Raw genomic sequence first — 25896 nt, 5'->3', positions numbered from 1 at the left:
CATACCTAAAAAGAAATGTAATAGCCATTAATTTTATTTTTTTAAATGGCAGAACACACTTTTAAGATTCTCCCAAAGGCATTGGTTTTAACATATATGTGTATTCTAATACAGTAGTTTCTGCATATGAAAGGACTGTTTTAATGAAAAAATCCCCTTTCAGAAGATATTTTTGATCAAGAAATCGCCTTCAGAAGGTATTGTTAATCAAAAAACCCCTTTCAGAAGGTATTTTTGGTTCAAAACCCCCTTCCAGTAGGTATTTTTGGTCCAAAAACCCGATACAGAAGGTATTTCTGGCTGCACTAGTGTACTATGTAATGAAATTTGTAAAAAAATTAGCATTTTTGTGATTAAAATAAAAATTAAGGGTATTTCATGTGCAAATTATTGAGAAATTTATATTTTTAAATACATTCATTTTTTGATAGTAGTGTGGGAAAATAAATAAATAAATAAATAAAATTAAAAAGAAAACCAATGAAGCAGATATATTTTTAAGCTAAAAATATAAAGAACTGAAAAAGCCATTAATTTTATTTCTTTTAATGACAGAACACACATCTAAGATCATCAGGAAAAAAGAATTTTTTTGATTATCATATTCCCTTTGGTTGATATTGACTTTAACGTATTTCATACTTTTAGAGAAAAAAAATTACGAATATAATTTTTTTCTACTTTTAAAATATTACTTAGCATTTTTTAAATATTTTTTTCTGAAATCCTCATATTTTCATTAATATTACTGTAAATTTTCATAAAAATTGGCTGAAAAATAAATGAAATACAAATTATTTTTAATAAACGCAAAAAATCGTCATAGTTTGGAAAATACGAAAAATTCAAAATTTTGACTGGCTGTAAAATGAAAACTAAAGCAGATTGAGAAGAAAAAATTGATGTGAATACTTTTCTACATTAAAGGACTAAACTCACCAAGTTTCGTCAAAATATGAGTCAGTGGGTGTCATGGTTTGGTTGAATTGACGTGGAATGACCCTACTTGAAAAACAAAGAGTCAAGACAAAGGAGCAAACGGTCTAATCTTGTGCAAATGAAAGCTTTCTCCTTCACTGTATTCTTGTTTATGTTACATGGCCTGAATTGTGTAAGAGGAATATTCAAACAACGTAAAATAAACAACATACAAGCAGGTAGCAAGAAAATACATGCAAACTTTGTAAAATAAACACCCTTCAGTTGGCGTACAGTCTTTATCGGTGAATCCTACAGTAATTGAATCTATTATTGCAGAAAGGGCATAAGTCTTTTTTTTTTTTCAAAATTGAGTTAGCTGATGTTTTCCCATGCTTGTATGTAAAGATATTGATTAGTGTAGCAGGGAAGTCAATTATTGTAGTACAACAAAGCCCTTCATTTAGGGCTTAGCCCTTTATATTAGCCCATTTTTCATTCAGTGCAAAAAGGGCTTAAGTCCCGCACTTATGCCCTTTCTGCACTAAACGAGCAGGAAGAAATAGTAAGATGCAATGGCAAGATCATATAAGAACTAGATTTTTTGGCGTAATGAAGTAAAAACAACTAACTCCTTTGATCTAACATAATTTTGGTAATGGTAGGTTCGTTAGTTCAAGGGTTTAGGAGGGGGGGGGGAATTTGAAATCACAGAATCCGAATGAAATTCGCTAATTTCTCCGGGGTTTTATTAACATTACTCTAGGAACTGCAAAAATATTGTGTGCTTTCAGTGAGATGTACGCTGGAATAAGAACAACACTGCAGGAGACTTTTTCTAAAAATAACATTGAAGAAATTTAACAAGACTGCTGATGACTTTCTTATGAGAGGACATTTGTTCGTCATTTACGACCAGGATTTTGGGACAGTAAAAAGAATGCTAAACAGATACGACAGATTATAACCATGTGAAATCCAATCTCTCACAAGTGAAATCTTGAAATTACATCAAGATTCACCATCAAATCTGTTGAAAACAATGAAATCTGTAACTGTTTAAACAGGTGCCATTCATTTTTTCAGATGATTTATCTCCCAAATTTAGATTTTGGAAAAGATTCTACTGGGCGACAAATGTTTTCAATTATTAACATTCGTGATGGTTAAATATTCAATAGAACATCAAAGGAACGGTTTCAGGTTAGCTATTTTATAGACGGTTTTCAAGAGAATATTGCAAAGAAATGCGTGTCGGCTGAACTACCTTTGCCAATATTGAGTATAAAGGGAAAATTTTCATATTGTTAAAAGAAATAACAAATATCAAGATAATTATTCAGTGCAATTTTGCACATAGTCATACTAATATGTACATTGAACTTTGTACACAAAACTAGACAAGAGAAGGATAGAAAAAAAGATTTCCATGGAGGATGTATTTGATGAATATGAATATAGTCATATACAAAATTAAAACTTTTGCTTTTTATCTCAATTTTAGTTATTGTATTTTTTTTATTTTAATTTTTTAAGCCAGACATAATTATTTTACTAAAACAAGACGAGAGAAAGACGAAAATACACGATATATTTTCTTAAGATAAATTATCTTAATGAATTTATGAATACGGACTTCACTAATTATTTTTGTCACTTTGTAATATTTTTTATTACCATAAATCAGTTTGAAATAAATCTGTTTCACTTGATTTACATTTTCATCACTGTAAACTAGTCTTTCAGGATATTTATTGTAGAAAGGGCATAAGTCCAAATTAAAAATAATAATTAATTTCAGTGACGAAATGGAACATGATTTAAGGTGAGGTAATGATCCTACTTGTGGCTAGATTAGTCATAACAATTTTCGTAGAATTTAGTTCATTTCTGAATGAAATAATCACTTTTTATTGATTCCTGAAAAGTTGCATTAGTTGGACTTAATGCCCTTTCTGAAATAATCAATTCAATTGAGGTTCAATGCGTTGGTGTTAAGAAAAAAAAAATCACAGTTAATCTGCGGCAGCGTATAATCTGCAGGAAAATATGGCACTATTCATCCAAACTTGCTTCAAATCAGAAGTCAGAAGGTTGAATCTATGGTTGGCAAGGTTTTGGACATAATGGTAAAAACCATGGTTTTTGCCATCCTGTCCAAAACCCTTGTGTCCGAAACTGTCCAAAACTATATTTTTTTGAGAAATTATTTTGTGAGAAAATATCAAAAAGAGAATAAAATTTATCAAAGTAATGTTTTACATCGAACATTTATTCGATGTAAACATTCAACTTTTTTATGCAGCTGATTCTAATCTAGTTACATAGAAGTTGAGTTCTTGATTAAAATTTTCAACTTGAATGATTGAGTTTTTTATTTATTTATTTATTTTATTAATATTATTTTGATAATTGTAACCGAATCTCCCATTTATGCATGAGTGCAAATGAAAGTAAAAAATATAGTGCAATGATTGACTTAAATGCAATAAATAAAAAAAATTTTAACTGAAGAAAAACCATATATGTGTCTGAGGCTCTTTTACAGCTTTGAGTAGATTTTCTTCTCTTGAATATGGTGCCATTTCATGATCTATTACTAAATTACCACCAATATACTTTAGGTAATGACAATAATTTGTTTCTAAAAATCATCAAGCTACTGTATTTTTTGTTTAATGTAGTAGCAGAATGTATTATATTAAAAATATGAAACAAAAAAGAAACTGCGCAAGTTTTAAAAAATTAAATGCTTGCAATTAATCAACAATTTATTGTTCTTTAATCTATATTTAAAAAATAATTTTAGTAAAAATATCATGTAAAACTTTCTATATGCAGATCCAATTTTAAACAAATTAAGCTTTTTTTCTCTCACCAAAATATTACACATTTGAAAGCATTCCTTTGAGTCATCAATAGAACTTTTTATAAACTTTTTTTAAATGAATAATTTAGAGGAGTATATTATCAAACACTCATTAGTTAAAACGAATTAATATTTATAGTTATAGATTACAAATATTGCAGTAAATATGAATTGATTAGATTCAGTGGCGTAGCTAGACTTTCTGCCGCCCAGGGCGGTTCCTCAATTTGCCGCTCTTTTGATGGGAAATAGTTAATACACTAAAGAGTCAAGAACATTTAAAGTAATAATAAGATTTTAAATAAGAAGAAAAAAAATCATGGCTTTCTTGCAGAAGAAAAAAAAAAATTCAGAGCCTCACCGGAAAATTCCAAAAGTTAAGTCAAAATTCGGGATTTTAGGCAATTTTTAGTGACGCTAATGGAAAAGAAGCTTGGAGCGCCCTTCAGATTGCTACTTTTTCCCCAAAATTAAAATTAAAAAATCAGTTTTATTCTTTTTTTGGTGACGTTAAAGGGTGTTGGGACTTCTAAAGGAAATTTTCCGTCTTAAAAAAGCAATTTTAGACTATCTTTGGATACGTGAAGAGACTGGGGAAGGCTTGGGGCGCTGCCCGGAAAGCAAGATGGGTCTTCCGTCTCCCCCGAAAACTTTTTAGAAATGACGCTCTAAAAAGCTGACTTTAGCTGTTGTTTGACGGACAAAGCTATGAGAATTCGAAGGAGATTTTCCCAACCAAAATTTTTTTTGAAACTGTTGCTCATATTAAGCTCTTCATCATTGAGAAAAAAAGGCTTCGCTGGTTTGCCTCAGAAATTTCTGAAAACGAAATTTGGAGCCAACTGTGATAATGTTAGGTGATTTCGTGGACATCTGTGGTCCCTTCCTTAGAATTTTTCTGAAATTGAAATTTCAAAAACCCAACTTTAAGCTATTTTTGAAGACATTAGAGGAGATGGAGGTTTTAAAGTTTGAAGTTTATGTCATAAATACACATTTTACACTATCTTTATGTTACAGGAAGGGTCAGAGTTTGACTTCCCTCAGGAATTTTGGTCCTATTGAAGTTTTAAAAACTCAATATTAGTTTAAAAGTTGAGATGTGAAGGGATAAGGTGAACGTTATCCCTTGGAAATGTTTTGAGACTGAAGACCTAAAACTGCGCTTTTGAAATGTTTGGTGACGTTAAGGGATAGGAAGGTTCGGTTGCTCTTCCCGAAAAATGTGACATTTATTCAGGGTTTAGTAATGCAATTTTAAGTCGTCTTCGATGGGTCAGAATTCTCTAGCCTAAAAACATATTTTAAAGCTATTTTTGGCAACGTTAGACAGCGAGAGGAGAAAATCGATCTCCCCAAAATGCTGTTTGAGGTCAGTTTGGCCAAGTTAAGGGAGAAAAGGATGGTAAGTGGCTCCCTTCCGGAAATTATTCAAAATTACAGTCCTGAAAATGCATTTTACGCTTCTTGACAGTAAGAAAGAGCTTAAACAGGGTGACGACAGGAACTGTGAAAAAAAGTTCCCTGACTTTTCCCTGATTTCCCTGATTAAGTTCACCAAATTTCCCTGATTTACGTTACTGATGATAATATGTTTCTTTTTTTGCTCTACTTGAAATTCATTGTATGTTTGTACAAAATGCAGTATTTTAAACGTTTTAAGTTGTGTAAAGTTGTTGAACTAAAGATATATTTAAAAAAAAAATGGTTGAAAAAACATAATAAGTCAATTTTTTGGGGGGAAAAACCCCCTACAAAACAGTATATTAAATTTTTCTACATGGAAAGATTATAGAAAATTAAAAAAAAAAAAACACTTTACTTCCAGAAACCACTTAGCATAAGAATTTTAAGAAACTATTAAAATCACTGTTAAAAACATATGTGTATTTATGATTGAACTAAAGTAATTGAAATTTTTTTGAACTAAATTTTCAAACAGTATAATAATTGTTGCAAGAATAACAAGTAATAGTGAAAGAATAGAAGAAATGTAGTTATTTTTGTATAACTAATTGACATATTTATTCAAAACAGATGAAACCATTTGACATCCATTCACAGGGAGTTTTTCTCTCATCAAGAACATAGGTTTTAATGAATGAATACAGCATTTTAACAGTAAAAAAATAAAAATATTTAAGTAAACACAAGTTAACTCTATTTCAAATGATTTCAGTATGTATCGAACAAATTTCTTAGTCTGCTTTTGTAACAAACAACTTTGAAATGCAAAAACAGAAAAAAAAGCGATTAGTTAAATTAAAAATATATAAAAGAAGAATACAACTTGGTTATAAAATAAAAGAATTACTTAAGTCTGAAGGAAAGAAAACCTTTATAATCTGCGGTGACAACAAATAGTATAACGGCAAAAAACTAAGTTTTTTTCTATTGAAAGTTCAATTTTTGCAATTAAATTAAAAACCCGAAGAAGTAAAAACTTTTTAGCTTTTATAGTATTAATTCAAAAACCAAAGATTTCTTCTTGAAATCGTGATTACAGTACGCTAATTACTTCGAGATAATGGAATAAAGACAAAGGAGCTAAGGCCTTTCTTCCTCTTTGTCTGTATGGTTGTCTATTTTACGTAACATTGAAAGCGTGAAAGGAATTTCAAGCTAGGTAAAATAAACAACCTAACAGACACAGAAGCAATCTTAGGATGTTCATCCTGCAGTTAATAAGGAAGATTTAATACTTTGAAGTTGAGGAAAAAAGATTTACAACTATGCAGCAGTGTATAATCGCACCTCATTAATTTTACTTTTTTTTTTTGAACAGATAATTGGCGGAAAATGCGTAGAGAATTAGGATACTTAATTTTGTAAAGCAAAAAAAAAAAATTTTTTTCCTTCACAAAAATCAATTTTCCCTGATTTTTTGTAATTTTTTCAAAATTCCCTGATATTTCCCTGATTAATAAAGTTCCCTGACTTTTCCCTGATCTGTCACCACGCTGTTAAAGATAGGGGAAAATATCCTACTTTGAAGTTTTGGAAACTCAAATTTAGGGTCTCTTTGGTTTCTTAAAGGAAGTTATAAATCACTTTTGAATCCGTGCTTGAGCGAACCAGTTAATGTTGACAAACTCGGAAGTTACCGCTCATGGTATGAGCAAGACTTACCCCATCTCATTCCCCAAATCCGATACTGCTATTTTACCAAATGTGGATCATTCTCTTTTTCACTGATAGAGGACAATAAGATGAAGAGGCCCTTTTCCATTCGATTAACCATTCTGTGATTCATGAGAGGAAAAAGTGAAGGCACATTATTTTACTGATTATTTTACTTGACATTATTTTACTGATTAAAAACCTTTCATTAAAATGGATGGCTAAATGTGAAACTTACTGTTTACAGGAATTTGTTGATAAAAACAGTAAATACAAGAACTTATTACTTGAGTTGTGAATAAGTGCTTTTATAAAATGAACATAAAATTCATTCTGTCTCAATGAAAATTTTGTAATCAATGACCAATCAAGGCAATTTTTGAAACAGGTAATTCTATCCTGACAATGAAATCGCCCACCATTTGAGACCTCTCTCTCTCTTTTGTTGTCACTTTCCTTTAAAAATTAGTTTTTTTTTTTTAATAAAGTGGCTTCTAAGGAACTTTCTTAAGACCAAGTGGTAGCTTCATCATGTAACGAAAGGTTAAGTAATGTATTGTTTCCTCTTCAATAGTCGTTGGTCCCTTAACGTTACCTTACCACCTGCAATTATCTGTAACTTCAGACAAAGGAAGAGAAAAACAAACAATAGTGCTGATATGTCCACAACAAAAAATCGAACCAGAATAGTCGTACCAAAACCTTACAATTTAAAGAACTCTTTTCTTTTGTTGCCTCCAGTAATCGATCAAAAGCATGATTTCCTTAATAGGAAAATGCATTGATCATATTAGAAGTGTGAAATTGCTGCCCCCGAAAAAGTGCCACCCGGGGCGAACCGTCTGCTCTGCTCCACCCTAGCTACGCCACTGATTAGATTAGACTCCTTTAGCTTCAGCTTACTTTTGGACAGCTTAAGACCCTTTTGGACAGTCTTAGACACTTTTTGACAGTTTACACACATTTGGACAGTTTTAGACACATTTGGACGGTAAAAACCACCCATCCTGACCAAAACTAGTTTTGGACGTCCAAAACCCCATCCCTGGTAGAATCCCTATCACCAGAGGAGCATCCAATTTAGATCTGAATTTGTTTTTCGTGTATGCTTAGGCAGAGGTGCCCCCCTCTCCTAAGAGCAAGGGATAACACCACCTAAATATCACAAAGCCCCCCCCAAAAAAGTGAAAAATACCCCTCAACCCCCTTTAAAAATTTCAATGCTGCAGTCTGCCCTAGGTGGGCATCTCTGGCTTAAGCAGGAAATCTAGTTTTGCATTAATAAGTTGCTACACAAGGAAGTATATTTAAGATATAACTTTCTTAGCCACATAACGGGTTCCAACACCAATGCAAAATTTGTTGCGTGAAACAGAATCAACCTATTGTTTCAAAGCAGATAAACTTGAAAGTTCAGTTAATGATTCATACTCAGGCACAGAACAGTGCCATATCTCTATTGCTAAATGGACTGTGTATTGTAATTCAAAGTCTTTATGAGTGTGCGGGAAGTATTCTGACGGGATTTTTAAAAAAAATTTCTCAAATGCTCAGTAATGCTTTTTTTTGATATCAAGATTTTATTCTTATTATTTTTTTAATTGCTGTGGTGAACAAAAACTTTTCATTAATTAATTCGTAATAGAACCTTTATCAGCCATTGGCAGAACCCACTTTGGGAATCACTGCACTACATTACCCCTGCTAAATATTCAATGTCTTTTTCAACTCAAAGGAATAGGTGCATATACTCATGCATGCACATTCGAATATGCGCACCACTTAAATTAATATCTTTTGACACTTTCAAATATGTTACATATAAGGTTCAAGGGAGGGGCGATGCTTTTTATTACTTACTATTTATCGTGTATACGTACTGATTTTTAAATATTGATCACAAAGATTTTGTACTTATATTCCGAAACAATATTTTGATATTGTCCCAAACCTCTCTTCTCCCAAGATTGATGAAACTTCGACAAATTTGCATTTTGTAAACTTAATTTTCAAAAAATTACCAGTGGAGATTTCATTAAAGGGAAGCAATCGCTCCTCCCTTGTATCCGTCCCTGGTTATATAAGAGTTTTGTACTTTCAAACTCAAAAAATTTGAATGTTTTTGTTAGTGGTAGGTAGTGATGTAAAATACCTGGGTATTTATTTTTAGGGGTAAATACCCAGGGTATATACCCGGGTAAATACCCATTTTGGGTATTTACCCGGGTATTTATTTCAAAAATTTATATTAAACTAAAATACTTTTCTGTCTGTATTTCACTATGTATATATATAACCAACCATGTACAAAACAAATTTTTGCCCAAAAATTATATTTTGATCACATATTTAAAGAATTATTGTGTGAAACAACTTAGCAATCTAATATGATATTCACATTAAATGTGTTGGATATGCATAATCAATGTCCCCATCTTTCTTTTTTGTTTTTCACTTTTCAAAGCAAAATTTAAAGTTTTACCAGTACAAATACAAAGTGAGTGACAAACTAATGCCTCCTAAATACTAAATGCCTATCGCGTTCTCCCTTTTAACATAGAGCAAAATGATCCCAGTAAGCATATTTTTGGTCTTCTGGCTACTGCCAATTACAGAATGTCGAAAGCATTAGAAATTAAAAGCTGAGAAAACAATTGGTTAACTTCTAAATTTAAATTTTAAAATTAACCAATTAACGATTTGATTTGAATTGTTTGGATCCATCTTCATAGCAACACCATCCATGTATTGCCATCGGGTAGTAGCGTTGTTTGTGTACCGGCGGAGGATCACTTTTAAAGCAAATGTGATAAACATTTAGTATTTAGGAGGCTTGGACAAACTGATTACAACTCAAAGCCAAAACTAACTAGTAGCATGATATTATGAAAAATCAATGAAAAGTTATGCTAGTGCCATCTAATGTGACAAAATTAAACTTAAATCCCTTTGCTTTACCCCATAAAAAATTAAATTATCCTACCATCCTATTTACGTTTTAGAATAGTTCATTCTAAATTCTGACAGTTTTTTTTATAAGATTTCATTACGCAAGAAATTATAATATAAAAATTTTTATATTTTCAATCTTTCATTTTACAGTTTGTTTTAAAAAGAAAATCATCACTTTTTGATACCACCTAAAGTTTTTTTGGCAAAATGCACAATTACTAGGGGATTTACCCTGCCTTAGGATTAATACCGAAAAAAATATTTACCTTCCCACCCGACATCACTAGTTGCGTGTATTAAAAATAGTTCGAATAAATTTTCATCATGAAGTACAGGGGAGCAAATGCAAATGAGCAAGGCAACAGAAAACAATATTTTTTTTTTTTGCTTATTAATGTGAAAACTGTTTCTATATTTGCCACGTTACCACTTAAACAGCAATAAAATAAATAAATAACATCATAGTCTTAATAACTTCTCAGTAAATTCTTCCAAGCATCCCTCATGCTTCCTTTTTTTTTTTCATTTTGGATATGACTAATCTAGATTGTGATTTTGAAATCCTGAAGTTCATCATTGAATTGCTTATACTTCTCCAATTATGACATTGAAAAGAAAGATTCTTTGGTTCACGATATGTTTCTTCCATAATTTCATCAAGTCTTCCCTTTAAAAAATATTATAAACTGTGTAATACATATGTATGTATCAGTTTTACCAATTATTTCATACTTAGATTTAAATAAAAAAAATTCAGACTCACTTTTTGCATTTTTTTGTAAAATACCCAGTTTTTAGGTATTTACCCAGGCCTTGGGTAAATACCCGGGTAAATACCCAAAAAATATTTACCTACCCACTGGGTATTTACCCGATCCACATCACTAGTGGTAGGTATTGTTTTGTTAGAAATTGTTTGAAATAACTTCAATAAAAGTAAACACTGCAAATAAAGCACTGAGGTTGTACACTTTTTCAACAATAATAATTTAATTTTTCAGCAAAAAAGAAGTTTAATGAAAAGCAATTTTTGAAGTATGTAACACTGAAAAATTTCGGAGGCGGTTTGTACCCTAAAAATCCTACCTATAAATATAGCCCTAATATATATATATATATATACTTTTTTTTTTTAATTTTATTTGTGTCACCTTTTAATTTTCACTAAAAAATGACTGCTCTAATATAATAAAAAACATTTAAAGAAAAAAACCATCAAATCATTCTAAATTGCACTCATGAATTAGAACCTTTTTAGATGAAATACTAACCAGCTGATGGCTGGACATAACTGAGGAATAACAGTCTTTGACCTTGGATATGATTGGTGTTTGAGCAAAGAGACCATGTTTTGTATTTACATGTTGCAGTTCTTCATTTGCTACAGGTTCTCCCTGTATTAAAAGAAAAAGAACAATAAATAAAGCAATGAAGGTTATACAAAGTAAATTTTAAAATCAGTAAAACTTTTTAAATGCATAGTGAACATTTGATAAACCAAACAATGGCTCAATTGAAGGGGGAGAAAAAGCATACATACATATTGTCAATAACAGTAAGATCTTAGTGTCATTTCTGGGATTAGATATCTTTCTATTGCTCCGAGGCGATGATATACAGACCAAACAATCCTCCATAAGCAACCAGTCTCATTTCCAGTTTAAAAATTTTCTTGCATTTTCCCATAAACAAAATCCATATTTTAAACCTGTCACTCAACCTTGACATATGTGTTGGTAATATGATGGATGAACAAGGGAACATATGCATGGGATTACAAGTGGATTTGCACCCATACATTTATCATACAGATTATATTTTATGATACTTTCCGAAATTACATATTAGGCTTAGCAGGAGAAATTGCTCCAGCATGTACGCATAGTCAGTGTGTAACAGCTGCTGTTATGAGGGAGCCGTTTCGAACGGGTTAAACAAGCTTTATTTCCCCTTCATGAATGATTTTCAATAAACTTCATTCATCAACATGTTTTCCGTTATGAGCTAAAAATAAAATTGCATTTCCTGCATGTTTTGGAAGAAGCGAAGGTATTTGTTTGCTCATAATACTTCCATTGGTATTTGTTTAAAAAGTTTCCAATAACTAACTCTTCACATCATCGTTGCTAAGTCGGATTGGCTTGACACTTGGCTAAATTTAACATTGGTGCAAAAAAATTAGAGCTTATAAAGGGAAAACAAAACCAGTGTAGATGGGTCAAAAAAATCCACGTCTTTTTTAATGTCATAAAATGTTTAAGTTCGGAAGCTATGAGCACTTAAGTTACTGTGGAGATTGGAAAACATTCACAGCAGTTTTTCTCGAAACTACTGTTTTTCAACTGGTGGGCATTCTAGCACAAAGTTATTGAAGTCGTTCTGAAAATTTGTGTGAATATGCGATTATACTCTATATCAGAGCTTCGCAACCGGTGTGCCACAGCACACTGGTGCGCCGCGACAAGGAACCCGGTGTGCCGCGGTATTTTCGTAGTTATACACTGCTCGACATTGAAAATGCAACACCAAGAAGGAGTGTTTAGAAATTTATGCAAATTTTAGAGTAGACGTACATCACTGAGTTATGTAAATGATGTGAAATACGCAGCTCCCCGACACACGTGAAGTAAGATATAAGGGAAGGAATTTGCAGAATGGGCAATATTCGTGTCGTTATTTCTGACTGGAGAATTATCGAAGGAATTTTGTTTTTGTCTTGGAGGATACGTGTAACATAAGAGAATGCCAGGCGACGTCAACGAAGGCACTTCCAGTAGACAGACGATTTTACGAGGGGTATGGTGATTCGACTGAGAAGGGGAGGTTGGCCGTACGTCAAATCGCAGCTGATACCCACATGGATGCGAGCACGGTGCATTGGCTGTGCCGAAGATGGTTGGAACAACGAAATGTGGCAAGATTGAGGGGTGTAGGAGCAGCCAGAGTGATGTCTGAACGCGTGGATCGATGCATCCACCGACAAGCTGTAGCAGACCCACAAGTCACTTGGCCCTCGATTCTGCAGCAGGTGCAAGATACCCTGAATGTTCCCGTGTCAACTAGAACCATTACCCGTCGTTTGGTCGCACGTGGTCTGCAATCAAGGCGTCCGCTAAGAAGTCTGCCATTGACCCCACAACATAGACAGCAACGTTTAGTATGGTGCCGGACTAGAGCGACGTGGATGGCGAAATGTCGTGTTCTCAGATGAATCCCGCTTCTGCTTATCCAGGAATAGTCGCTGCATACGTGTGTGGCGTCAACGTGGAGACAGATCTAATCCGGCAGTAACTGTGGAACGTCCAACCACATGACAACGTGACATAATGGTTTGGGGCGCAATTGAGTACAATTCCATATCACCTCTAGTTTGTATTCAGGGCACTAGGACGGCCGAACGATACTTGGATAATGTGCTGCGGCTGGTGGCAATCCCTTACCTTCAAGGGCTACCTAATGCAATTTTTCAGCAGGATAACGCCCGACCACACAGTGCTCACATCTGCCAACATGCTCTCCAAGGCACACAGATACTTCCCTGGCCACCATACTTCCCTAACCTGTCACCAATCGAACATGTGTGGGATGTGATTGGGCGCCATTTGCAGACTCTGTCCCTGCCTCGTTCAGGAGACGAACTGTGGCAAATGGTTGAAACGGAATGGAGAGCTATCCCTCTGGATACCATCCAGAGGGATGGCTTTCCATTCCTTCCCTTATTGACTCTATGCCTAGACGTGTTTCTTCGTGTATCGCTGTCCGCGGTGGTCCTACATCCTACTGAGCCGACGCCATTCTCGCTCTGTGTTCGGCCTATCATTTTTAAATTAAGATCATTTGTTATTCCCTGCTGTCTCTGTCTTTTTTCCAAATTTCATCAGTTTCTGACCTTTTTTTCTTGGTGTTGCATTTTTAATGTCGAGCAGTGTATAAAAAGAAAGAGCCTTGACCTATTTTATTTTAAAGTTACGACCGAATAGCGTTTGTATCGTTCTGTAACTTCTCAATTCACCCTGTCGATCATGTGCAATAAGACACACCCAGAAGGGGAGAGGCGGGATTTGCTGCCCCACCTCTTTTTAAACTTCCTGTGATCCTATTACTTTCAGTTTTTGAAAACGGATTTTAATTTCCAGGAAATCAACTAATTATATAGAATTTTTTCTAAATCTTTCGCAAACGGGAATATCGTCCCCTCCCTCAGGAATTTTAGTCCCAGCTTTAGCTTTTGTTTTCCTCTTTTCCAGTTCCGATGCTAATTTCCTTTTATCGTAGTTTCTCAAAGCTCGGTTCTGAGACTTCATAAAATAGAAATTAAAACCATACACTGTTTCCTCCATCGTGAAGCTCTCATGGCAGTAACTTACCAGATGAGCTGAAGTCAGCTTTGGCTGAAGTCGTGAAAATCGAGAATTTCATAAAATCGAGGCAGCGCAATTCTCGCCTTTTCTCCGTATTTTGTGAAGAAATGGGGGCAGATCACCACTCCCAACTTCTTCATACAGAGATTCGCTGACTTTCATGTGGTGAGGTACTATCAAGAATTTTTGAATTGAGGGACGAGGTAACTTTTGATTTTAAAATACGAAATGCAGTACGCCAGTTTGTTGCAAGACAAATATTGGTTGGCAAAACTAGCGTACATGGCTGACATTTTTGAAAACCTTAACGAATTGAATCGGAAGATGCAAGGAGAAGGAGATAATTTGGGTAACATGTATGGACGGAGGGCAAGACGGGTTCAAATCAAAAATTCAGCTATGGAGAGAAGAAATAGTTTGTGGCTCATTGGACATGTTCAAATGGACCGTCAACATGGTATGTGAAGAAAACCGCATGGAAGAAAAGCTGCTGAATGTGGTGGCAGAACATTTAGTCATACTTCAGGACACGTTTAAGCACTATTTCGAGAATTGTAACATCAAACAGTATGACTGAATTCGCGATCTATTCTCTTCATCTGCGGATGCATCAGTTAAAGACCTTTCTTTGAGGCGCGAGAGTAATTTATGGACCTCAAGAGTGATCGTACTCTTAAATTTTGCGAACTCAGCCTCTCAGCCCTTGCACTTATAAAAAACAGTAAGAGATCACCTCTAAAGAGCCTGGATCAAGAACTTCGTGCAGCTCTTTCCAGCATAGAGCCTAACATCAAACGTCTTTGCAAAAATTAGTGTCAAACGGAAGTTAGGAGCTTGGTTTTAATTTCTTGCTTGCTTTTTTCTTGAAACATTATTTGATAAATCGTTTAATTGCGGTGTGCACTTTTATGACATTTTTGACAGAAATGCTTTGAAACATATGAAGCATAATTTTCTGTAAATAGCTATAGTTTTGTTGTTCATTATCAACCTCAATACATTCGAAATATTTCTGCTTTCTAAATAAATTTAACGTTTTACACTACGTTTGTTATAATTGTTTTATTCATATGAAAAAAGCCCCCCCCCCCCCGTCTTTTTACCAGTGAATGATAAAAACATTTCCATATTAAAATTGCGAAATTAAGTTTAGTGTGCCCCGTTGATCTAGAAATTTCTTAAGTATGCCGAAAAATAAAAAGGGTTGAGAAGCACTGCTCTATATGAACCTAACTCTGGGATGATATTAATAAAAAAATTTTCTTCAATGCAAGGAATGTGAAAAAAAAAAAGGTAGAAAACATGACATCGTAGTCAAACACCTCAAAAAACATGCAAGCTTCAAATTTTTTTGATCGCAATTAGGTTCATACTATTAGGAAATATGTTGCTTATGAGGGAAAAAAATTGTAATGATTACAGATAAAAATTGTGGCTTCGGTAATGCCAGGGCTCCCAACACATTTTAGCTTCAGAAAAGGGTAAAAGAGGGCCATTTTCAATCAAAAAGGGGACTAAAGAGGACCAGTTAGGATCAAAAAGAGGACCTTGGGAGGACCACTCATATTTAAACCCAGGGATGCATCAAAAGGCAAATTAGTTGCCAGCTGCTAAATTCGTGAAGATAATTCGTTAATTAATTATAATAATGATATAAATCATTTATCACCTGTGAAATTGATCTTTTTTATCCATTGAATAATATTATTTACACAAATATTTGGATGGGGAGGGGGCACTTAGTTCAGCACTTAAGGCAGCCTCTTTAGAACTAAATAGGCATAATGATACATTTTGACTTGAATCAGGGATGCTGATAGTCTCACTGAAGGATAGATAAAGCTGCGCTCCATCTTTATTAAGTTCAAAATTATTTTTATGTTTTTCTGTCTTGTAATGCTTCTTAATAGCGTTATATCCCTTCTCAACCAATATTAATCTACCATACACCAAACAAAAAAAGTTATTCTTTTGTTGTTTTCCCTAGTCTCTAATTTTATTCCCATCTTCATGTAACCATTTGCTGAGAAATTTGCACTTCCCCGTGACTCACACTGAAACCTAAAAAATATTGTTGTGTAGCTACAACTCAGTTTATAGTAAAATTATTTTGTATTTGAGTTTTATATTTAATCTCTTATCACAGGTTTCATACCCTTTAAGGAGAAAAAAATTTAAGCAGTTTTCAAGAGTAAAAAAATATTTTTCAAGGTACTATCCTGAATTCGCACTATAAATATTGCATGCAGATTTAATTTAATGCTAATATATAAATAACAGGAAGTAATATAAAAAGTATAGGAAAACAAACTGCTTTTTCTACAAGAGACACTTCGATAAAAGATCTACTGTATTGAAAGTTTTCCTAAAAATGTTTGAAATGCTTAATCACAAAGAGAAGCAGATCACATGAGGTTTAGTTTTGCAATTTTCGTATTCAAAGTATATTTTCAAGAATCATAAAGCTCAAATTAAAAAAAAAAAAAAAACTCCATGATTGCAATGCCATGAGTGCTTTGAACTTTTAGGGGGGGGGGGACTAATTCCCTCTTAGCATGACAATGAAATGTTGCACATAAATTCAACTTTATAAAATTTTATAATTCAACTTTGTTTCAAATACAAACACTAAGTTAAAATGTTATGCACTCAATTTGTTTGCATTTAATATCCCCCCACCCCAATAAAAAAAACCAGTAATAACCGAAAATAAGCTAAAAATAATTAAAACTAAATTTGCAAAACTAGAAATGTGAATTAAAAACAAAACAATATTAATTTTTTAGTTATTTAAATACAAATTGAAACGAGTTAATCTAATGTAGCATGTCAAAACAACTTCAAACTGCCAAAAATATAAAAATATTTATTAGATGCAAAACGATTGAAAGCTCAGATAAGCAAATTTTCACGAACCAAGTTCAATTTTGGCATGTTTCCCATAAAATAAATTTATTTATTTTCTACTGAATTAAACATAAAACATGCTAATCTAAGGTAGCATTTGGGAAAAAAAACATTCGATTGGGCAAAATATTTTAATATTTTCATGATGCAAAAAGATTGAAATTTCAAACACTAAAAGTCATTTTCCGCGAAGTCCGAGTAAGCTCAATGTTGCCATGGTTTCCAAAATAATTACTTCGTTAATTATTGAAATTAAACGAAAAATAAGCTAATCTAAAGTAGTATGTGTCAAAATAACTTCCTACTGTCATAAACATCAAAATATTTGCAAGATGCAAAAGGATTGAAATTTCGATTGCGAGAACCAGTTTTCCGCGAAGTCCGAGTAAGTTCAATGTTGTCATGGTTTCCAAACTAAATCCTTTGTTAATTATAGAAATTAAACAAAAAATAAGCTAATCTAAAGTAGTATGTGTCAAAATAACTTCCTACTGTCAAAAACATCAAAATATTTACAAGATGCAAAAGGATTGAAATTTCAAACGTGAGAAGCAGCTTTCCGTGAAGTCCGAGTAAGTTTAATGTTGTCATGGCTTCCGAACTAATTCCTTCGTTAATTATTGAAATTAAACGAAAATTAAGCTAATCTAAAGTAGTATGTGTCAAAATAACTTCCTACTGTCAAAAACATCAAAATATTTACAAGATGCAAAAGGATTGAAATTTCAAACGTGAGAAGCAGCTTTCCGTGAAGTCCGAGTAAGTTTAATGTTGTCATGGCTTCCGAACTAATTCCTTCGTTAATTATTGAAATTAAACGAAAATTAAGCTAATCTAAAGTAGTATGTGTCAAAATAACTTCCTACTTTCAAAAACATCAAAATATTTACAAGATGCAAAAGGATTGAAGTTTCAAACGCGAGGGGAAGTTTTCTGCGAAGTCCGAGTAAGTTCAAAGTTATCATGGTTTCCAAACTAATTCAATCCTTAATTATTGAAATTAAACGAAAAATAAGCTAATCTAAGGTAGCACATGTCAAAATAACTTCTGATTGTAAAAAACGTGAAAATATTTACAAGATGCAAAAGGATTGAAACTTCAAACACAAAAGCAATTTTTTGCGATACTGCATATCGAACATATGTTCAGAAAATTGCACTGATGAAATATTTTTAAAAGAATTACAAGCAGTCTAAAGTATGCTTTAAATTGCTTGTAATGATTTTTGAAAGAATTCAACCAATAAAGAAACTTTTCATACTTTTTCAAAGTTTTCAAGCACATAGAAAATAAACTCTCTCCCCCCCCCCCCCCCCAAAAAAAAAAAACTTTTCAAGGTTTTTCAAGGGCGTAAAATTTACGAACATATGCGCCTGTAAAAAAAATGGCGCATGCGCCACGAGATTACTTTCGAATTCATTTGCAAGAAAAGAGGTGGTTCATAGCAGCGTTACTATTACAGTCAACTCGCGACAACTCTAAGTCCCAAGGTACCGGCTAAAACGTCCTGAGTTATGGGAAGTTTCCACAACAGTCTCAAAGCTTAGGATTCAATAAAAACTTTTGAGATAAAGGAATATTCGAGTTATCGAGATCCCAGATTGGAAAGTTCATTCGTTATTGCAAACGTGAGGCTGAAATTCCGAGAAATATCGGTAGCACCCTGCTCCGATTCGACGTCATAACTCCTTCCCCAAACCTCTCTTTTTTATGGATTCCCATGCTGCAGCTGTGAAGGAGGAGTAATGACGTTAATCTGAAGCGAAAACACACGGGAAAGTCAGGTTAAGGCGCCGCGGCCGCGTGTTTGGGTGAAAAGTATCTTTTAACGAAATGGAAATTTTTTAAAATCTGATTCTTAAGTAAAAACAATATAAAAGCGGACTAATCGGACTAAAAAGTTAAAAAGCGGTCCAAAGCGGACTTAAACCTAAAAAACGGACTTTGGCGGGAAAAGCGGACCATTTGGGAGCCCTGTAATGCCCATCAACAACAAGCTCTAATGGCAATTGCCCATGGACAGCCACTTCTAACTTCACTACTTCTGGTGGAAATGGTTTGAAAAAATTATATGAAAATATTCTCCAAGTTTAAACAAATCAAGGGGGTATATAAGGATGGGCTGAGGGGGCCCGGACCCCTTCCCAAATCTGGAAAACATTTTTATTAAAGGTAGTAATTTTTGGTTTTAGTTGCTCAAATAATTACAAACCTTTTAAGCTACAAAAAAAAAAAATAAATAAATAAATAAATAAATAAATAAAATAAATAAATAAATAAAAAATTAAAAAAAATAAATAAAATAAATAAAGTAAAAAATAAAAAAAGATAGTGATAATAATTATAATATGTTGGATCAGAATTTTCCGAACTGGGTGCAGCAGGATGATGTGAGGGGTGCCGCAAAGTGACCATAGTAACAATAATATATATATATGAAATCAGACTAGGATGCTGTCAGAAAATTCTAATTCTTGAAAGGGTGCCACAAATCATTTAAGTTTAGGAATCCTGCGTTAGGTGGTAGGGTCAGGTGGGGTGAAATGGGTCATACTGTGTATTTTTATTAATAAAAACTTTTGGTCAGGTTGAAAATTTTCTGAAACTTTACACAAGTTATGAGGGACTTTTTGGCTACAATTCTGATTTTTAAAAAGTTTCTGTGTAAATTGCTGCAAGCACTAGACTGACATTTTGTTTCTCAAGTCACATGTGAATTTTTAGGAAGCCTGACAAATTTCTTAAAATCTTGCTATACATTTTTTTTCTCTTGAAATTCTCAAGTGTTATCAGTTAGAACAGACTTTCATCTACAATTTGCAAAAAACAGGAAGGAAAAGTATCAATTCTTTCTTCTTTTGTTGCTATTTTCATGTGGTGGGGTGAAATGGGGCATAGTTAGGCTTAGCGAATTTTAATTCATAATGAGAGTAAATTTGACTTTTAAAATCCATAAATAGGTCTTAAACAGAAATTTAGAAGTTTTTAAATATAACAAAAATAAAGTACGTATTATTAATGTGTAGAATTCAAAAGCTAAACTTGCCATCCATATTTACAACCTATTACCTACCTACTCTTTTCTGATTCAAATTTTTTATTTATTCAATGAAAATGCCTGGGATGTATGTAAGGAAAAGGGAAAAGAAATATTCAGACTCTGATTTAGAGGCTGCACTAATTGAAGTTGAAAATGGTTTAGCAATTCCTGCAGCTGCAAGGAAATATAATATGCCAAGAGAAACACCGAGGAGATGGGTCTCTGACACACCAAGTCGAAAAGATTCGGGTGGACGTTAAACGCTAAGTGAAGAAGAAAGATGTATTGATTCAGCTCTACAAAGTGTGGTTTCCCATTTGATAGAAAGATACAATCATTGTTGCTAAGGGTTTCATAAAGACCAATTCTGAAAAATGCAATTGTGGCACTCTTGGCATAGAGTGGGCCAGGAATTTTGAAAAAAGGTCGGCATGCCACTTATGTAAGAGGAAGCCAAAATTGCTCACGAAAGCAAGAGCCAGGACATCTTCTAAGAAGCAGCGACCAAATGAAACCCAAAACTCTTGGAAGAAGAAATGTCTGAGCTACTTATGCAAGAGCCAACACCTGGGAAGTGGGCTCTTGTCTAATAAAGGGCAAGAAATCATCAAAAGAATTTGTTGATCACTTGACAGAAGTCAATGACCAGGATTAAAACAGCGTAAATTTTCCACGAAAAGCCAACTCAGGCAAATACTACATCTTTCCTGAGTAAGAAGATACAGATATTGTTTATAGATGTCGAATTCTGAAGACATTGAAGGAGCAGAATTCGATTGTTGTGGACATTATATTTTTGAGTTTTAGTTCAAAATATTTTGGTGTTGAATATGTTAAAATAAATAAATGGTTCATTGGAAACAATTTCTTTCAGTTATTGTACGTGTTTGGTAATAATTTCTTATTGTATGTTTCTATTGCTATGACCCATTTCACCCCATTTCAGCCCACTGTGGGGTGAAATGGGTCAAGTACTTAAATTGCAATTTTCAGATTGTTAATGACAACAAATTTCAATGAGAAGCAGCTTAAATTAAAGGGGAAGAATCAGATGTAAAGAAGAAATTTTTAAAAAAATACAAAAAAAAGTTTATGGGTTTGCAAACGGCATCATTTTAAAAAATAGACAAAATCCACCCCGTTTCACCCCACCTGACCCTACTAAGCAATGGTGTTCAGAAGAAGTTAGGGATCTGTACGTCTTACTAAAGAAAAGAACATGTCTTGGCAAAGCAAAGTTATTTCAACAAAAGGAAAGCAAATAATGTAGGGAAAAGAATCTCAATTCTTTCAAAAAGAAATGTTCAAATTAGAATTTTTTTAACAGATGTAGCTTATTTTTTAGCAGAATAAGTTCCCCTCTCTTCCTTTCAACCCCCCCCCCCCTCGCTCCTTTTTTTTCTTCATAACCTGCATGAAAAGAAGTGTGGTTCAAAATGTTTTTCTCCTTGACTCTCGTCCCCTGCAATGATGGAATTGATATCTTAAAGACGCATTTACTTAGGCGTTTTTCAGACATCAATTTCAAGACATTTCTAGAGGAGGGTACCCCAACCAACACCTCTTCACTAAGGTTGCTTCCAAATATAGTCTGAAATTGTAACATCTAAATGTCTCCAAAGATGACCTGAAATAGCGTTTTACTTTTACCTTTCAGAGGAGGATTCTCAAACTCTTCCTTTCCAAAAATTGCCTAATGTTGGGAAAAAATCTGAATTGCTTTTGAAAAGAACCTTAAAATGAAAAAATTCAAAACTGAATATTGACCAGGTTATTTCGTCCAACACCTCGTATTTCTTTCAACCCATCCACCCCTTGCCCTATTTATATATTTTTTCTTTTTCCTAGTCGGTCTAAAAATAAGAAAATCTTCAAAATGCTAAACTTTGCAAGCCCCCTCCAACCCCTAAAACCATTACCGAGCTTCTCAAACCTTGTTTTCAGGGCTTCAGTGTCCAAAATTTTTCAGGGAACAATACCAAACGCCTTGCCTTCTGAAAGCATCAAAATCATTTAAGATTGCTTTTACGAAGCTTCAATTTTGAAAAATGGTTGAACCCCTAATGTTACCAAATACGGTCCACAGCTGCGCTTTTAAGACTTCAATCACGGAAAAACTTCAGATGAGGGTCCGACTGCTCCCGTATGAAACGTGAATATGAAAAAAAAAAAAAAAAGAATACCGTTTTGAAAAATTCAAGGTGGAGACCTTTTAAATCCCTCCACATAGTATCACTGAACATCTTTTTAAAACTTCATTTTTTAGGACTTTAATTTTAAAATAGTTTTTGAGGAGAGCTCCAGAACTGAATCGCCCATAACATCAATGAAATTAGTCTGAAACTGCGTTCTTAGAACTTCAATTTTGAAAAGTTTGGCGAAAAATGATGGATTTTGCTCTATTTTCAAAAAAAAAGATCAATTGAGAGCAACTTCAAAAAGTCCCATTCCTTTTATTACACTAACATCAACAAATACAGCCTATAATGTCGTTTTTAAGATTTCAATTGCTGATTTTCCATAAAAGTCTCCCCCCACCCCCCCGAATTTTTCCTCCCATATCATTACCAAAGAGCATCTAAAACTGCGTTCTTAGAACAACAATTCTAAAGATTTCCCCCAGACCTCCCTACCCACCAGAAACGAGAATTTTTTTAAATACCTCTTAACACCATTTTTTGGCAGAGCCACTGGCTGACAGTATGAAGTCCTTGCCCCACCTCGAAAAAGAGAAGATCAGAGCACTGTTGCTCCCCCTTCAAAAAAAAAAAACATAAATAAATAAATAACTAGTATGTTGTGGCCATCACGAAACTTTCTTCTATATCTTTCTTGTGAATTCTGATCAATCCCTATGCTTGAAGAGAATGCAATATTCCCAGCAACAAAAAAAAAAAAAAAAAAAAAAAAACTGACGACCGTTTGAATTCCTGAATTTCCACAAAAGCAAAGCAAAGAACGACTTGAAAGTTATTTTAAAAGCCTTGCTTGAATTAATTAGATATTTTATTTGTTAACAAACATAAAATGGCAACAGTTATTAATTTTAAATCATTGCGATAACATTTCCGATTATTTCCCCAAAATTAAAATCACGTGAAATAAGCAGACGACAGTATTACAATTTATCTTTCTTATTGTTGCATTTATAAAGCTATTTTTATTTACACAAAAAAAAATCAGCCCCCCATGGAGCGATTGGCGCCAAAATTGAAACAACGCCTATTTACAAATAGATTCACATTTATTCCAAATTTCATCCAGAACGTAGCATTACTTCTTGAGATATGGCACTCACAATGAAAAAAAAGAACATTCGATTGCGCCACCCCCTTTTCAGCTTTTGACACCGAAATAAAATCAGCTCTTATACCCACTAAGGGCTACTTGCCGATAAATTTTTCTTTCATTCCGTTCATTATTTCTTGAGATACAGCAGTCACAATTGACGACAAAAAAACGTTCTATAGCTCAACCCCCGTTTGAGTTATTGACACCAAAATTGAATCAGCACCTGTTCCTGTTAATGGCAACATATGGACCAAATTTTGTTTGATTCTGCCAGTTACTTCCTGAGGAATAGCAAGCACGCGTAACTCAAAAAACGTCCCATTGCTCCACCAACCTTGGAGGAATTCGCGCCAAAAACCAATGGGCACAAGTTCACATAGGGGCACATATGTGTACCAAATTTCGTTCGATTTCAGGCGGTAGTTTTTGCTGTAGCGCGGCCACAAAAAACTGGTCACACACAGACGTGACACACACATACACACATACATACACACACACAGACAGACATTTTCCAAAAATAGTTGAAATGGACTCAGCACACCTCAAAACGTTCGAATCCGTCAAAATTCGAAATTCGAAAATTTGCATGAATCCAATACTTTCTTCTATGTATTAGATATAGAAGAAAGTAAAAATAAATTACAAAAAAAAGAGGGAGGGAGGAGCTAATCTTGGTTATATGGGCCCTCTCCAAAATAAAAACATATATACGCCACTGAAACAAATTCCGATTATTTCTTTCCTGTTAAAAAAAATTCATGAAAAACACTAAATTTTCCGCTTTCTACACTGGTTCCCCCTCTTAAAACTGCAACGATCGTGGACCGGTGTCTGTACATTGATGCTTAGTTGTGTATTCGTTGCAATACCAATGCATCAGTTTAGAGAAAAATTCTGAAAACCGGTTTGATGATGTGGGATGTACACAGTTTTTTTGAGATGTATTGCTCAGGGACTACTCAAGGACTACTACTATACACACAGGTTTTTTAAATAACCCCCCATCAGTAGGTATTTTTGATCAAAAAATCTCTTCCAGAAGGTTTTTTGATCAAAAGAACCACCTAGAAGGTATTTTTGATCAAAAAAACCCCTCCAGAAGGTATTTCTGGCTGCGCTAGTGGCTGAGAATCAAACTTGGAACCTTGGAGTGGGATCTTAAGTGTTCTGCCACTTGTGCCACTGAATGATTGAAGTGAAGGTAGTATTAAAAACTTGGGAGCTAAAGTTTAAGAGAACATAAAACTTTAGCAGTTTAAAAAAAACATTAAAAAATTGGAAATTCAAAAATAAAGACAAATGCAAACTGAGATGCTACTTTTCAACTTGCCCATCAGTTAGTAATTTGTATTACGGCTTTAAGGGAAATAACTTTGAAGGATAGTGTTTTAGCAGGTGTAAAACCTTGTAATTAAAGGCATTTGTATAACAAAATTGAGGTAATCTGTCAATACTGTAATTATTTTCTCTCTCTCTTTTTGAAGAGCATGAGCATGAAAAAGTATAAAATATGATTAAATAATAAGAAATAGCAATTTATACATATACTAGGAAAAAAGTTCATTCATTACCTTGATTTGTATACTATACGGCTCAGGCAAACTAACTGGCTCGTATCTACTATTTTCTTGTTCATTTGAAACTGCATCAAATATATCTTTATATTCATCAACTTCTTCTTTACATTCATCATCAAAGTCATTGGGTTCAACTTTTATTTTAACTTGTCTTAGGCTTGCACGCAATTTCATCTTATCTATCTGTAATTTTATATCAAAAAGTACATAAATAACCAAACTTGAAAAGTTAATATTTAAATTTTCGATACACAAGTTCAAATTAATAAAACGAAAAGGATATGCACAAACATCTACATTAGCAGGCGGAGGGCGTTCTATTTCAAGTGTTGCCCGCCTTGCGATTATAACTTTTTGGAAACTATAAATAGTGCTTCAATTCAAAAAATTTCCTCCTTATATTTTAAATTATATTTACTCCATGGAACGCAGTTGCATCACCACGGTGAGTGGACTTGCGTTGGGAGACACTATGGAAAGGGGCAATTCAACAGGAAAGGGGAAAAGTAACAACATTTTGAATTAATCTTTGCCTCACATATTTGGTATCAATAAAAAGATAGAAGTGTATGAAAATTTGAAAAATATGCAGCAAAAAGCAAAATTAGAGTTATAAGGATTCAAATCAAGTTATAACCATGTCTTATGAGTAACTTTTGTTATACCTCTTTGACTGGAGGGTAGGACTTGTTGGAAATAAAGAGTAGTTGTGAGCAGGGGCGGCATTTCATCATTTCATTCGGGGGCGTGAGTTTCTCAAATATGTATTACCACATTGCAGTTCCAAGCACACATTAGCTAACAGGAAGTGGTCAGAAAATTGGTTTAGTATGAATAAAAATTAGTGTTTAGAAACA

General features: G+C 33.7%; 1 protein-coding gene across 1 annotated transcript in view; it reads right to left on the bottom strand.

Moving 5' to 3' along the window:
* LOC129222171 (uncharacterized) overlaps nt 1–25896 on the bottom strand; it is a 60816-nt gene that overhangs the window by 8586 nt on the left and 26334 nt on the right. The window contains exons 2-3 of the mRNA XM_054856632.1: nt 25034–25222; nt 11131–11253 (exon numbers count right to left, since the gene is read on the bottom strand). Coding sequence (XP_054712607.1) covers nt 11131–11253; nt 25034–25222 — 312 coding nt within the window. The remainder of the gene's footprint in view (nt 1–11130; nt 11254–25033; nt 25223–25896) is intronic.

The sequence above is a fragment of the Uloborus diversus genome, chromosome 5, assembly GCF_026930045.1.
Source record: "Uloborus diversus isolate 005 chromosome 5, Udiv.v.3.1, whole genome shotgun sequence".
Classification (NCBI taxonomy): domain Eukaryota; kingdom Metazoa; phylum Arthropoda; class Arachnida; order Araneae; family Uloboridae; genus Uloborus; species Uloborus diversus.
This window is presented reverse-complemented; position numbering and strand designations above follow the sequence as displayed.